Source organism: Lithobates pipiens, unplaced genomic scaffold, assembly GCF_037356315.1.
Source record: "Lithobates pipiens isolate NorthernLeopardFrog02 unplaced genomic scaffold, aLitPip1_a1.2 Scaffold_27, whole genome shotgun sequence".
NCBI lineage: Eukaryota > Metazoa > Chordata > Amphibia > Anura > Ranidae > Lithobates > Lithobates pipiens.
In genome coordinates, this window is record NW_027507788.1 from 154,023,901 (window position 1) to 154,039,863 (window position 15,963).

General features: G+C 41.9%; 1 protein-coding gene across 3 annotated transcripts in view; it reads right to left on the bottom strand.

Annotated features, from left to right (window-relative positions):
- The window catches only part of LOC143934244 (carotenoid-cleaving dioxygenase, mitochondrial-like), a 160,611-nt gene that overhangs the window by 17,654 nt on the left and 126,994 nt on the right, over window positions 1-15,963 (bottom strand). For all 3 annotated transcript variants that reach the window (XM_077457683.1, XM_077457684.1, XM_077457685.1), the window contains 6 exons: window positions 13,628-13,839; window positions 7,866-7,981; window positions 5,138-5,240; window positions 3,998-4,126; window positions 2,851-3,011; window positions 371-547 (listed from right to left, as the gene is read on the bottom strand). In XM_077457683.1, coding sequence (XP_077313809.1) covers window positions 371-547; window positions 2,851-3,011; window positions 3,998-4,126; window positions 5,138-5,240; window positions 7,866-7,981; window positions 13,628-13,839 — 898 coding nt within the window. The remainder of the gene's footprint in view (window positions 1-370; window positions 548-2,850; window positions 3,012-3,997; window positions 4,127-5,137; window positions 5,241-7,865; window positions 7,982-13,627; window positions 13,840-15,963) is intronic.

The following is a 15,963-nucleotide window of genomic DNA, read 5'->3' on the forward strand; positions in this document are numbered from 1 at the left end:
CAAAAAGATGTCTGCATCTTCTCCCTTTACTAATCACACTGACAAGACTTGTAGGTGTCATTTAACTGCAAATAGAAGAATAAAAGCTACAGTCTTGCCAACCAAGGATGTGCTGTGTGGCAGAGTTGTGTAAATCACAGACATGGATGGACAGAGGTTCAATTCATTTGGCAAACAAAACATCTCCCATATGTGTATTTCATCTCCGTATTTAGCCGTTTACCTGGAGTTCAACTTTGAGGTTTACCATTACTGCCCTGATCTCAAAATAACTCGTTGGATATTTCTCCTCACATCTGCAAAAGTTTCAGTAATTCTGGATTACAGTATCAACTATAAAACACAGTCTTTACATTCCTTAGGACAATACCTCATCCAACACTATCCCAGATTTGCGCAGGTTTTTCAGCTGATACGGATGATACTGATGTACCCCAGCCCCATTCTCTTGACAGCAGAGGTCAAGCACAATGCAGTTCTGATCTTCATAGGCGTTGATTTGATGAAACATTGCAAAGGCTTTGGTATGATACTTCACGGGATGAAGCTGTAGCAGAGAAGATATGCTGAAGAAGATCTCACCATGGTAAAGGGCAGGAGCAATGGGGTTTATTTACTAAAGGAAAATATGCTGTTCACTTTACCAGGGAAGTTGCACTTTGCAAGGGAATCTTTCCTAGAGCTTAGTGAATGAAGCGAAGCTCTGACTTCCATCATCCAATCACGTGCAAGCAAAATCAAGTTTTTTCCCCCCTTGCACCTGATTAGGTACTTAGTCATTGCCAAGTGAAATTTCACCACACTTCCCAAGCTCAGGGGAAATTTCCTTGCATAGTTCAGTCTATTTGCCTTTCCCCATAAAATAAAAAAGGTGAAATCTTCCAATGGGGACATTAGTTCTGATGACCTGGGGGTCCCCAAGGAATTCCCTTAATTTGCAGGGATTTTATTCCATTTCCTGTTTGGCTATGGGACAGGAAGTGAAGGGAAATCTCTGAAATGGAACACAGCGGAAAAAAAAAAAAAAAAAAAATTATATAAATTATATATATATATATATATATATATATATATATATATATATATATATATATATATATATAAATTCTGACAGAGGTTACTTATAACCCTCCCCTGCTCTATCCAAAAAGAAAGAAGTTTTGCCTATAGTTCCATCTTAAGCTTTGGCAATAAAATCTGGAAGCGAATTGGTTTATATGTAGAAATTAGCCCGATTTTTCACTCTCTAGCTTTAGTAAATAAACCCCAATGTGTCAACCCTCCTTAAAAGGAGAAAATTACTCTCAAACATTAGCCATTTTTAATCCTTCGGCTGCTAGCATTGGTAAATAGATAGGAACTAGGAAGGTACATTCTGTTTACTTGTTATAAAGCGGATTTTCACTCAAAAAGTGGAAGTTCTGCTTTAAGGTTTCCTAACCCTCTGACATGCCATGTCATTTTTTTTGAGGGGGGAGAAGAGGGTACCTAGTTTTGACAGGTACCCAACTCCCACTTGGGCTGCCTAGGCGACTGAAGCGGAAGTTCTCTTCTCCCCCTCTCTGCAATCTTCTGGGACACATCACAGGTCCCAGACGATTGCCCAGCCATTGAGAAGGTGCAGCGCAAGTTGCCCATGCGCAGTGCTCACCCAGCTGTGAAGCCACAAGCTGTCACAGCCAGATACCCACACTTGTGACGCCGGAACTAGAGAGAAGCGAGGGAGAGAAGCAAGGTTTGATGGCCGCATGGCTGGACCGTGGGACAGGAGAGTGTGTGTTTATTAAAGTCAGCAGCTAAACTTTTTGTAGCGGAGTGGAACTCCGCTTTAACCACTTGCCAACCAGGCAAATTCCAACACTGCTGATATGTAAAAATCAGTTTTTTGCTAGAAAGTGACCTAGAACCCCCAAATTATATAATGCTTTTTATCAGAGACCCTAGAGAATAAAATGATTGTTGTAATACCGATGCAATCACCCCATTTGCAGTGTTTTTTCAAATGCAGTTTTTTGGGAAGAAATACATTTTTTTTTTATTAAAAACACAATTTAGAGCCCAATTTGTAAAAGAGGATGTTACACCGAGTAAATCGATAATCAACATGTCACATAAAAAGTATTTCAGCATTGACAGTAGACAGTGACTCTGCTTATCAGGAAATCAACAGTCACACAAGGCTTAGTATTTTATCTCTATAAAAGCAACAAAATCAAACCATTCGATTATAATTCACACGGATGCTTTTTGAACATGTCACAGAATATAATATACAACCTTAAATATCTTAAAGTGTTATAGTGAATGCAGGGTCCTGCGTTTAGTATCTGGTATCCCATGGAAATGCAATTTTAGTAAATACAAACTGCTAAATACCTTTTATTATCAGCAGTAAATAGCAGTCTTGTGACTTCTATCAGTGTCTGGTTAAAGCTTGTAGGAGGAGTTTTCATTCGGCACTGACTAGCCTATCAGGATGCAGGACCCCTGACCCTCTTTCTGGACAGTGCCGATTGGCCCTGTGCTGATCACATGCACTTGAAAAAAAAAAAAAAAAGCTATAGCAATACACACCAAGCTGAGCATATGCAGCATGCCCCCTGGTTCTGTATTAGGAAATATATTGACAGTGGAAGGAGGAGAGTCTCAGGAGACAGGATCAAACAGCCCTTTTACACAATGAAGAGGATTAACCCCTTGGACTCCACAGTGAATACAACAAGCATGCTTTAGTGCATATACAGACCGATTTTACTGTTGTGGGTTTAGTAATGTTTTAAGAAATCTGTAGACAATAGGGACAACAACTTAAAGTTATCGTTTTAAAAACTAAGCGACATTTAGCCTTACCTTTCCTGTGCTTTTATTTGACACATGGAAAATGGTGTCACAGCTTGGATCCCAGCTCAGACAGTCAGATATGGGCATTCCTCTTATTTTCCCTGTAAGAATGCTCAGAAGGTGCAGCTTTATTGGCTGTTCTATAAACACTATGTAGTTTTCTGTCATACCTTGGAAGAAAGAAAAGAATGTTAAGCCAAGTTCTGATTTTAGTGAACTGTAGTGATTATGTACAGTTAATGCACTGTCCCTGTATTTCCGGCATTATCGTACTTCAACCAGCACATCACTCCATATTGGTTCCCAACTTTCCGTGTTGCCATTTTGGCCCAATAATTTGCTGTATTGCAAACAGGTGCCAAAGGTTTTATTGCATGGCTTTTATGTTGTGTTAGCTTTGCCACTAGTACTATTCTATTGATAGAATAATAATATAGAATAGTAATAATATTTATAGAATAGTATCTAACACTTTGTCAACCAAAAGTTGTTAGAGCAACAATTCCCCTTCCCTGCTTCTGTAGAGCTCTATCCAAGGTTTCAATGAGAGACATTGCTTCTACGCTCATGTTTTTTTAAGTAATACATTTTTTTATAATTTTTTTTTTTTTTTTTTAACACACCGATTTCAAATATTTCAAGGAAGTCCTTAAGCCTTTGCAATATAACATTTTAAAAAGAGACCTCCTGGGTAGACATAACTATAATTAACGCCCAAATGATCTGTAGTGAATTGACAAGCATGCAACATAGTAAAAACAGTTCAGAATATGTACACCATGAATCCAATATTTTTGATTTCCCCCAGATTAATAACCCCCCCCCCCCCCCAAGCAGAGGTATGCTTTTCCCCATCTTAACTCATCTATCCTCAGTTTCATACTTGACTCTTTCGTTCTGTTCTAGACAATTTGTATGTACTGCAAATAAGTGGTGCCATACAATCTAAACTAGGAAAATATGATATTGAAGAGAATTTTCCTTCTATGAAAAGAAGATGGAAATGATCAGATTTGATACCATTATCCATCAGGGTTATTGTTAAATCAAATTATATGAAAGCTATGGTAAACAAAAAAAAAAAAAGGAATAAAACATCAGTTTATCAACAGAAATAAAACTAACCATTATAGTTTTCCTTTAGTAAGGTACTTACCAAAACTATGGTAATAAGAGGGGTTCCATTTGTCCACTGCAGGAATTGAGCAAACTACTTCTGCCCCTTGTAGTATTTCTTCATCTTCTGATTCCTGAGCAGGCACCTTAATAATATTGTAAAAGGTCCCTGCAAAATATAGATAAGGATAATAGAATACAATTCTACCATAAGGATTTTGAATTACAGAATTTGCATTGTATACTTTTATAAAGGGAAACAGGGAATGAGAGTGTGCAATGTAAACTGCTTGGTATGCTGTCAGAATCTGGTGCTAGGAAAAAGAAAGTATTCATGAACACTGGAAGGCTCACACTTCATTTTGACATCTCAGTTTGGTAACGTTTTGTTAAATCTGCCAGCATTGTAATCAAAAAAAATAAAAAAATAATAATAATTCCTAGCCATGGTACCCAACATGTGGAAATCAGTCTGCAAGCTGCCAAAACCATATCATGATTGAAAATGTTTGTGCTTGTTTATCACAAACTTCTATGGAGGAACCTAAAAGCGTTAGTCAAAAATGTAACCTTGATTTTGAATGCAGAGATCATTAATGCCTAGATGCCTGGGTCAAATTTAGCAGTGTCGGCATGTGCTGGTTAACTTGACAATAACTATGACAAATTAGCATACCTAAATAATTTTTATATTTTAAATGCCATATAAAGCTTTTTATTTGGTACACAGGTAAACTCCGTTCTGTTTTTCTGTTACAGGTTCTTTACATTTACATTTTTTATTTTTAAATAAATTATTAGTTTTAAATATTATAACAATTACATTAGTAAAATATGGTATTGTAGATACCACTGCATCCAGAAGGTGGCAGTGTATATTTTAGGGATGGATGACACATTCATCAGTAAAGCTCATGGACCGCATGTGATCACTATGTCCCTATGTCATTGTTGTCAGTGTGATCACTTGATCAAAACCTCTCTGGTTTTCTGATATTCAGTGGAGACTGGAGTGGTCAGTGACAGCCAGGATTTAAAGCCATTAGCCATGCACCGTGTGGGCTTGAGGCTCTCAAAGGGAAGAGATTTATTTAGTATCCCCAGTACAAAATTTCACACAGATGGGAAACGTTTAAGGTTGATTTGTTTATGCATGTGAACTGAATGTTGCTTGCCTTACCATGTTTTCCATAGGAATTCCCCATATTGTATGCTGTACCACAAGGGTCATAATGAGGATGAGCTGTTGCCCCATTCACAGCAATATATTTCATCCAGTTAACCTGAAATAAAATGGTAAAGGTTCATATTTACACTTATGTCCTCAATACTGTGTCCCGTGCACCTCAATACTGTGTCTGCAACAACCTATAATCTGATATACAGTAGCCTCTCAAAGGAGTTCATCTCAACCCCTATGCAATGCATAGAAACAAGATACCAAGCCAAAAATACTTTAGTGAATAAAGGTTTGTGTGAGCTTTAGCTAAAACAAATTGGCACTCATTCACACACTGTCATGGCATATAGCGAGCTCCTCTTAGTAAAAAATGGCTTATGCTTGGTCTCCTACCCATAAGAGAACCCCTTCTAACATGTTTTGCTCAATAGGGGTTTAATGGCACAAGCACAGTGGAATATCTGTTGCACTTTATCATTAATAAGGATTTTTGCACAATATTACATATTTATTTAATCACTGTTATATTCCAGTTTTTTTTTTTTTTTTATAGATTGTTTTGCTTTTATAGCCTTATAGGATCTGGATCAAGTTTTGAGCGCTGCAAATTACCGTATACATACACACACACATTATATATATATATTAAGTCTTTGTTAGTTATATACGTATTCACTATATTGTCAAAAGTATTGGGATGCCTGCCTTCACACTCATTAACTTTAATGACATCTGAGTCTTATGCCACGTACACATGGTCAGGCTTTCCGACAGGAAATGTTGCATGTGAGCTTGTTGGCTGAAAGTCTGGCTGTGTATGCTCCAGCGAACATTTGTCAGGCTAGCAGGTTCCCAAATTTTCCGCCAACAAAACATTGTTGGACTTTCCAATCGTGTCTACACAAGTCTGTTGCACAAAAGTTCACGCATGCTCGGAATCAAGTACAAGCCGGAAGCAATCGGCCTTGTAAAACTAGAGTTTGTAATGGAGATAATCACACTTAAACTTTTATTGAACTTCCTATTTATTGGCTCGCCGCACGCCTTTGTACCTCACTGCGGTCATAATTGTTAGCCAACATTTATGTGACCGTGTGTATGCAAGACAAGTTGGAGGCAGCCTTTGAACAAAATTCCAGTTTTGTTGTTGGAAAGTCCAATCAGGTGTATGGCGCATTAGTCCGTAGGGTTCAACATGGAGTTGGCCCACCCTTTGCAGCTATAACAGCTTACACTTTTCTGGGAAGGCTGTCCACAAGGTTTAGGAGTGTGTCTATGGGAATGTTTGACCATTCTTCCAGAAGCGCATTTGTGATGCCGAGAAGGCTTGCAGTCTCTGCTCTAATTCAAGGTTTCGCAACTCCAGTCTTCAAGTACCCCCAATCGGTCATGTTTTCAGGCTGTCCATTATTTTGCACAGGTGATTTGATTAGTTTCACTGCCTTAGTAAATACCACAACCATTTCATCTGAGGGAAATCCTAACATGACCTGTTGGGGGTTCTTGAGGACTGGAGTTGAGAAACACTGCTCTAATTCATCACAAAGGTGTTCCATTGGGTTGAGGTCAGGACTCTGCAGTCAAGTTCCTCTACCTTAAACTCGCTCATCCCTGTCTTAATGAACCTTGCTTAATTGGACCTCACAAATGTGCTTCTGGAACAATGGTCAAATGGGACAGTCTTCCCAGAAGAGATGAAGCTGTTAAAGTTGCAAAGAGTGGGCAAACTCATAGTTGAATCCAGGAATGCCATTTGGTTCATGCATAGTGTATGCATATACTGGTACTTTCAAAAGTGCACATCACTGAGGAAAGGGGAGCTTTAAAGTACATATGGGCCTCTCCCATGCAGAGCAACAGATTGCTTTTAATACAGCTCTACCAAGCAGAACATCCATAACTTGCTTTCCCCTGCCACTGCAAGCTACACAGAGCTATGGACTCCCCTGGAACATCACTGATAGGCTTAGTATGCACAGGAATATATTGCATATTGGTCAGATAGAACATACATACTCTATATCTATATATTTTTTTTAGATACCTAGTAACACTGCACTATTTATTTTCATGTAATTGATGGTGTGCAAACACAGCATGCTTACTAGTTGATAATTCATGGGTACTATTGATGGTGTGGTAGCGTGTTAGAATATAAAGAGCTTCTTTCCCCCCACCCATTATCTTAATTGCTGCACAGCTATGGGCTGAAATAAAATATTAACATGTGGGGCGTGTCATTACATATGAACAGTTCAGGAAACTGAACTCAAAACAGTTATAATAGAGAGCACAACATGTATTAAACCCCCAAACATCTTGCAAATATTACCTTAAAGCCCAGCTCTGGGAAACATAAAAGGGCTATAGAAAAGATTTACCCAATCCGCCGGTCTTCTGTGTTGCTGGACAGGTCCCTAGTGTCTTCCCACCCATGCTCCAGCAGTCCAAGGTCCTGATTTCATTAAGACCAATGAAAGGACCATAGCCCTGCCTTGGATGTGATGACACTAGGGGACAATCTACCAAAGCCAATTCTACTGCCGAGGAGCGGAGGAACAAGAACTAAGAGTGCTTTTAAGCAGTTAACCCTTTCAGCGTTGGCACAGCCCCATTGCAAGGGAGGGTTTTCAAACTCCCCAAATGAAAAATGTTAATGCCGTACTATTCTGTCCTAAATCCTCTGCTTATGCTTGGCAAATACTGTACACATAAAATAAATAGTCACCTCTTCTTTCGTCTGCAGCGTTACTGGATCCACCTTACACATGAGGTTTGTCTCTGTGCTGACACAATAATCCTTTTTGTATTTTACAAAGTTTACACTTCCATTGTCAGTTGGCTCTAAAGATTGGATTGAAAAATACTATATTTATAACCCAAAGTAGATATAAACCTGTAGTCTTCAATGTTTAATTTATAAAAGAAATCAGCTTAAGACAAATTGTCTAAACTGTTTAAATGAAAACTATAACCCTATGACTAATTTACCCATCTATGGTACAGGACATAGAAGAATTTCATTTAAAAACAAAAAAACCCTGCCCTGTTTTTCATGAAACGTTTAGCTTGCATGTGATCACTGTTGGCGCAGAGAAATTTTCTGATTGGACCAAAGCTGTCAGTGACAGTCAGCTGTAAAAGGGGTGACAATTTAGATAAATGACATACTGAAAGGGATAACAAATCCTTAGCATGGGGCATCATGCTGAAGAAGGTTAATGTGCAGATTGTAGACAAGGGAATAAAGTAAATCTAAACACCAAGTGTGTTACATTTATTTTGCTGAAGTAATTATATCATAAACAACTATTGTGATTCATTTGCATAAAATATAGTTTTTACCTTTTTTCATATATCTGGGTGCTGCTGATCTCCAGCCTCATTAGAGTATTACTAAAGACAACATTTTTTGTTTTGTTTTGGATAGTGTTTGGATCAGAACATCTGTCAGATTTTATTGGTGTCCTGTCAGAGCAATTTGGACCATGCTTTCTTTTTTTTTTTTTTTTTTTTTTTGAGGGGGGGGGGGGGGGGGGTGGTGGTTGCCTACCTCTGGATCAAACTTGAATATTGGATTGTGTATATGGTGGTTTTCTATTTTCTTTTTTTCATTTTTAAACTTATCAAGCTGACTATGTAGATATGAACTCATGAAGCTCCGGTTTCTTGTAGAACAGTGGTTCTCAACCCCTAATGTCGCGTACACCCGAGCGGACTTTTCAACATCCAAAGTCCGACGGACTGATTCCGTCAGACTATTCGATCGTGTGTGGGCTGCAACGGACTTTTGATTCGCAAAAGTCTGACGGACTTTAGAAATGGAACATGCTTCAAATTTTTCCGACGGAACTCCGCCGGACCCGGTCCCTTCGACTAAAACCGACGCTAGGGCAGCTATTGGCTACTGGCTATGAACTTCCTTATTCGAGTCCAGTCGTACGTCATCACGTTCGAATCCGTCGGAGTTTGGTGTGATTGTGTGTGGCCAAGTCCGCTCAGTCGAAAAGTCCGTCAGAACTCTGTCGGAACTCCAGCAGAACTCCGGCAGGACTCCTTCGGAAGTCTGTCGGACATAAGTCCTCTCGTGTGTACGGGGCTTTAGTCTTCCTCAGGACCCACTAACAGGCCAGGTTTGCAAGATAACTGAAATACCTCACAGGTGATATAATTTGCTACTCAGTGATTTCAGTATTCTAGTCTGCATCTCCCCAAGGTAATGCAATCTGGCCTGTTAGTGGGTCCCGAGGACAGGAGTTGATAACCTGTTGTAGAACCTGTTTTGGTGTGTTTGGTTCATATTTTAAGGCAGGTATTGGAAACCTTGACAAAAAAAAAAAAAAAAGGGTTGTAGATTAAACAAGTTCTTTCCCAAATAGTGCAGAGGCAGTCAGGGACACAGTAACAATCCATATACTCCAGCTCATTGATCAGTCCAGGGTTTTTTTTTTTTAAGTTAATTTGCTAGTAGAACTTGGAGGGCATTGGGGTAATGCAAGATACTCCGAAACATCAGGTCTTATTGGCAGAGGACACTTCCCTCACAGTATCAGCAGCACTACTGCAGGCAGCCTGGAACAGTCCTTGGTTCACCCCTGGGGACCATAAAGTACCGTATTTATCGGCGTATAACCAGCACTTTCCCCCCCCTAAAATCAGGGGGAAATTGGGGGTGCGTGTTATAAGCCGATCCCCCTCCTTTCCTAACCTTCTCTGCTGCTCTTGGCGGCTTTCAGGTATTTTCGGCCATTCTCGGCAGCTTTCGGAAAGCCGCCGAAAATAGCCGAGAATGGCCGAAAGCCACCAAGAACGAGCACCGCCGAGATACACAGGACATCCGCTCTGTATCTCGGCGGCGCCATTTCTTAAAATGACACTGACAAGCCTGCAATCGACTGACAAGCCTGCAGTACAAGGCTGCAATGCAGCAAATGACTGACTAGGCTGCAAATGACTGGAATTTAAATGCAAGTTTTTTTCCTTAAACTTCCCTCCTAAACTTGGGGTGCATGCTATACTCTGATAAATATGGTAGTAGGAGTAGAAGTAATGGAAAACAAACAGTCAATGGTTCAGCTAGGGAAAATGTAGTATGAGCACACCTACTGGCAGACTGGAACAGTCGATTGGGTCACAGCTAGGGAACATATAGTAGTATGAGCACATGTAATGGCAGAATGGATGTCAGGGAAATGGCCGAAGGAGGACTGGCAATTCTGCCCAAGACAATCACGGCCACCACAGTGCACAGCGTGACTGATGTAGGCAATACTTCTGGGTCTAGTTAAGCCTGCTGTTTGAGCCACTGCTTTTCTCAGCTCCCCAGCATTTCCTGTGCTCCTGTGTCTCAGTGATTCTGTTCCCCGTTACCAACCCAGCGGTGTTAGAAGCAGAATTCAAATCCACTCCTGATTGACCTCTGGCTTGCACCACCGACTACGTTCCCGTCTGCTCCTTCATCTGTACTCCGTCAGTTCTGGACTGATCTCTCATGTATTACCCCTGGCTTGTCTTCAGCTCTGGCTACTTGTTTGCCCCTAATGTCTTCTGCCCATCACCCCTTGCTCAGTGGCTCATCCAAGCAACTACCAGTTTACTCCAATTGACCAGCTCATCACCAATGCCTGGCAAACAGTGCACCTTTGGGCATGGCTCCCTCTGTGCATCACTCCCAGGGGAACACTGCACTTAGCCACAAGGGGTGCCCTCTCATCCACCTCTTCTTCGGAACCCAACACTGGAACAGTCCACAGTTAATGGCTGGGAGCCATGAACTATTAACACAAATAATGGGTTTACTCACTGGATCCTGGTACACTGACATTACATGGGTGCTGCTCCTTACAAAGTGGTCCATAAGACTTCAAGGGCTGGCAGTCCCTCTCCTGTCTGCTCACAGATCAATTCCCACTTGGAATCTAGCAATGTTGCAAGCAGGGGCAGATCCAGGGGTAAGGGCAATTGCCCCCCCCCGAATATATCACTGACTGCAGTGCAGTCCTGAGCCGAGTCTCTCAGTATCATCACCAGCTGATCAGCGGCGCAGAGAGACTCTAATAATTGAGGCGGCTGGAGCTGCACCGCTGGCTTGGACTATTTCCTGGTTGCTAGTGCTTAGCAGTCAGTGAGTCACGTTGCCGCTGCTGAGGAAAGCGAGAGAGCCCCAGCATTCAGAGTGGAGTCTTCGTCTGACCAACTCTGTCCCTGAGAGAGTGTTGGCCCCCCCACCTCAGTGCCTCCATCTTCTCCAGACTTCATACTGCAGGCCTCTGCCCCCGAGTGGGTGTTTGCTCCACCCACCTCCTCACTCCATCTTCTCCAAACTGCAGAGTGGCGTGAACCCAGGACATCTAATGCTGCCTGGAGTGCGGACAGACTAGTGCAATTGCCAGATCCCACTCATCTCATTTCTCCTGCGACCTGAATGGGAACCCCTCTCCCAACCAGAAGTCCAGAGCACCAAGAGTTTACTAAAAGTGAGTAAAAGAATGAATGTGTAAAATTGCAAAATAGGTGTGCCATAACTCATTATGTATGAAAAAAATGCCCTTAAAACTTGTTCAATGTTAACCCCTTCAGCTTCAGAGCATTTTACCCCCCTCCATGAACAGGCCATTTTTTGCGATACTGCGCTGCGTTACTTTAACCTCCCTAGCGGTGATCCCGAGTCTGGCTCGGGTTGGGATTTTAGTTCCCCGAGCGGTAACCCAGAGCCAGACTCGGGATCGCATCGCTGGATACAGGAAGGACACCGGTAGAGTTACTTACCTTGGCCCCTGGATCCAGCGATGTCCTCCGCGCTGTGTGATCAAGCTGTCCGCCGCTCGATAGTGCCCGAATGCCGCCGAGCTCCATTCCCTGCGACGTTACAGTGCACGGGAGCGGAGATCGGCTCCAAATTCAAAAAAGTAAAAAAAACACCCACACAAAAAACACACAGCACTGTAATCTGTAAGATTACAGTGCTGTATATATATATATAAAAAAAAAAAAAAAAAAAAAAAAAAAAAAACACACACACACACACACACACACACACACACACACCCCTTTGTCCCTAGTGGTCTGTGCAGTGCATTGCATGCACTTTTATATTATAAATACAGTTTTTTCTGCCTGGAATTTGGAGATTGTCCATAGCAACCAGAAAGTGTCCCTTTTTCAGTGTTTTAGGATTTGATTACATTGAATAACTTATTATTTATTATATTATAAACTTTATCATACCATACATGTCTGCTAGACACTGGTTTGAACAGATTGAAGAGAGATATTCCTAATTACAGGAGTACAATATAAAATGCCAAATTTCCATGCAAAATAATTGTACCGCTTTCAGCACCTAAAACCAGAACTAATCATACCGCCAGGGAGGTTAACTGAATGACAATTTGCCACAAATAGAGCTTTCTTTTGGTGGCATTTGATCACCGCTAGTTTTTATTTTCTGAAAAAAATAATAATAATAATTTAACTTTTAATAGAAAAAAAGTCATCAGTTTAGGCCAACGTGCATTTTTGGTTTGCACAAAAGTTATAGTGTCTGCAAAATAGGGGATTTATGGCATTTGTATTTATTTTTACTGGTGGCGATCAGTGATTTTTAAAGTGGTTGTAAACCCTTACAAACCACTTTGACCTACAGGTAAGCCTAGATTAAGGCTTACCTGTAGGTCCAAGCAATATCTCCTAAACCTATATGGTTTAGGAGATATTTGCCCGAAAACGGGCACCGCTGTCTACGGCGCATGAGCCGTAGACAGCGGCGCGCAGGCGCACTGAGCGCGGCATTTTCAAGAATGGAGCTGCCGCGCGTCGACTCCCGTGCACATGCGCGGGAGTGACGTCATCGCGGCTTCGCCGATTGACAGCGGCGGACTACAGGGGACAGCGGCGACTTCGCTGGCTCCTGTGTCAGGTAAGTGACACATAATGGGCTACTATGCGATGCATAGTAGTCCATTATGCTTTGCCTTTGCAGGGAATGAAAGAGGAAGTATACTCATCAGGGTTTACTTCCTCTTTAAGTAAGCAACACCGAATTTTCTGTCAGTGTCCCACCCGTGACTAGACTCTGGATCTGCACCTGGTTGCAGGACGGTCTCGGATGACAGCAGCATGGCACCATTGGCTTCTGCCTCTGTCAAAGTCAGTTAGCCAATGCGAGAAAGGGGGTGGGGCCATGGCACCATGTCTGAATGGACACAGGGAGCTGTGACTCAGATTATGGGTGCCCCATAGCAAGCTGCTTGCCGTGGGGGCACTCAAAAGGAGGGAGGGGCAGCAGCACAAAAAAAAAAAAAAAAAAAAAGACCCATGAAGAGGAGGATCTGGCCTGCTTTGTGCAAATTCACTGCACAGGGCAGGCAAGTATACACTTTTACATTTAAAAAAAAAAACAAAAAAAAAAAAAAAAAAAAAACTTTACAGCAACCTAATACATACACTTTTTTTATACACACAGTCACAAATATTAAGAACATAACTTACCTGGCATCTCAAACATTGATATGAAGCGCTGAAACAAACTCTTACAGGGATCTGGTATAGCCAAAGTTCCAAATTCAGACACTACAATCCTGTTCTCACTTTCATTGGACTTGTACGCATTGCTTTGAAGAAACTTGCTCATGTAGGTTACTTTTCCGTCTACAATTGCAAATTTGTGCATAAGGGCCATACCATCGAACCAGTGGTTAAAACTAGTGAAAAAAAAAAGTTCACATTTAAATGATCATCATCAATACATGTATACTTTTTAGAAACCATAAAACAAATACCTTTTTGATTTGTTTTAATAAATGCTGTTCTGTTTTATTGTCCAAATCAAAAATCAATCCCAAGAGCAGCGTGATCTGTTTTATTTGAATGTCATGAATTAGCTCACAAAAAAGGAAGCTTGTTCTATTTAGAAACTTTACCCAACCTCCTCTACAATTACAAAATACATTTTTTCACATTTTTTCTTCCAGCCCCACACCACCCCCTGCTACCATTTTGGCCGAGACTATGACGTTTTATGGGGGCTGCAAGACTGGGCACACAATGTGACCAGTGGAAGGGCCTAGCGCATCATTGGAAACTGCCTGTCGGAACCCAGAACAGGTAAACAGCTAGAGGACCACAATGGTGGTGCAGGACCTGGTTATGTCATCCAAAGAGTGGATTGCAGCAGATGTAGACAAAAAAAAAGTACCACTCTAATGTTCCCGTCACAGATATCAGCCAACATGACAAGAACTGCCGCAGATCGTATGAAACACCTTGTTGGGTTAGAATGTGCTATAGAACAATTGCAACCGATCGCTCACTGTAACAAAAAATAAACCAACTAGCGTAAGATAACAGAATTGATGAGTAGAATTGAAGCCAATTTTTAAGTGTAGAATCCCATATGCCAAGAATAACCACTTTAGTCCCGGACCAATTGTCAGCCTAAGGACCAGAGGTCTTTTTACAATTTCGCACTGTACTGCTTTAACTGGTAATTGCGCGGTCATGCAATGTTGTACCCAAACGAAATTTGCGTCCTTTTCTTCCCACAAATAGAGCTTTCTTTTGATGGTATTTGATTGCCTCTGCGATTTAAATTTTTTGCGATATAAATGGAAAAAGACCAAAAATTTTGAGAAAAAAAAAAAAGATTTTCTACTTTTTGTTATAAGAAAAATCGAATAAACTCAATTTTAGTCATACATTTAGGGGAAAAATGTATTCAGCCACATGTCTTTAGTAAAAAAAGTCAATAAGCGTATAGCGTATATTTATTGGTTTGCGACTTATATAGGGACAAGGGGCGGGGTCATCGGGTGATGTCACACGGGTTGATGTCACACGGGTTGATGTCACATGGCGACAGTCCCAGCATCCTCCGGGACTGTGACATCGTAAGGGGGCGGGGTCACCATGTGACATCAACCGATGACCCCGCCCCTTGTCCCTATATAAGTCACCGTGCAGCACGTCCCTGGCATTGCGGCCGGGGAGAGCGTCGAGTCAACAGAAGGAGAAGAAGAAGAACGGAAGGCGGCAGCGGCGACAGAAGACCGGGCCACCGCCCGTAAAAGAGCTATAAGAAGGCGTGGTAGCCTGGCAGAAGAACCGAAGAGGGGGACAAGACCCCCGAAGTCGGAAGAAGAGGCCGCGACGAGGAAGAAAGCCGTGCTCCTCCGCTAGCAAAAGAGCTACAAGAAGATAGCGGAGGAGTCCGGCGAGAAGACCCGAAGACGGAAGACCCCTGGAGCTGTGCAATAAACTATTTTTACCCTGTGTTGTGGGTTTTTTTTGTACTTTTTCCACAGGTGAATGGGTAGGGGTACATTGTACCCATGCCGATTTTTTTCGTCATTGGGGTTCCCCTTTAAGTCCATACCAGGTGGCGGGGTCAGCGACGTCTCCTTTGCAGGCCCTGCCTACCTGGAGACGCGCTCGAAATAAGTGGACTTTCCTCCACGTGTGTGGGCGAGTCTGTTCATTTCAAAAGTAGGGCGGATAGTACGGTGAACTTAGTACGCCGTATTAGTCCGCTGAAAAAGTGCCGTGTGTGGGCAAGTAGCCCGTTCGGAAAGTCCGACGGACAGTCTGGCGGGAAGTCCGCCAGACTAAGTCCGTCGGATGGTCCGCTACGTGTGTACGCGGCATTAGATGCACAAATGTCAATGGATGCACAAATAGGATCTGTAGTCAGTGGATCTCACCATCTGCTGCGCATGCTACGCAGACTCATCCCTTTTATCCCAAAGAATGACAAAGCAGTGGTAGTTGGAACAATCATTAATTCACGACTGGACTACGCAAACTTGCTTTACATAGGATTACCACAATAT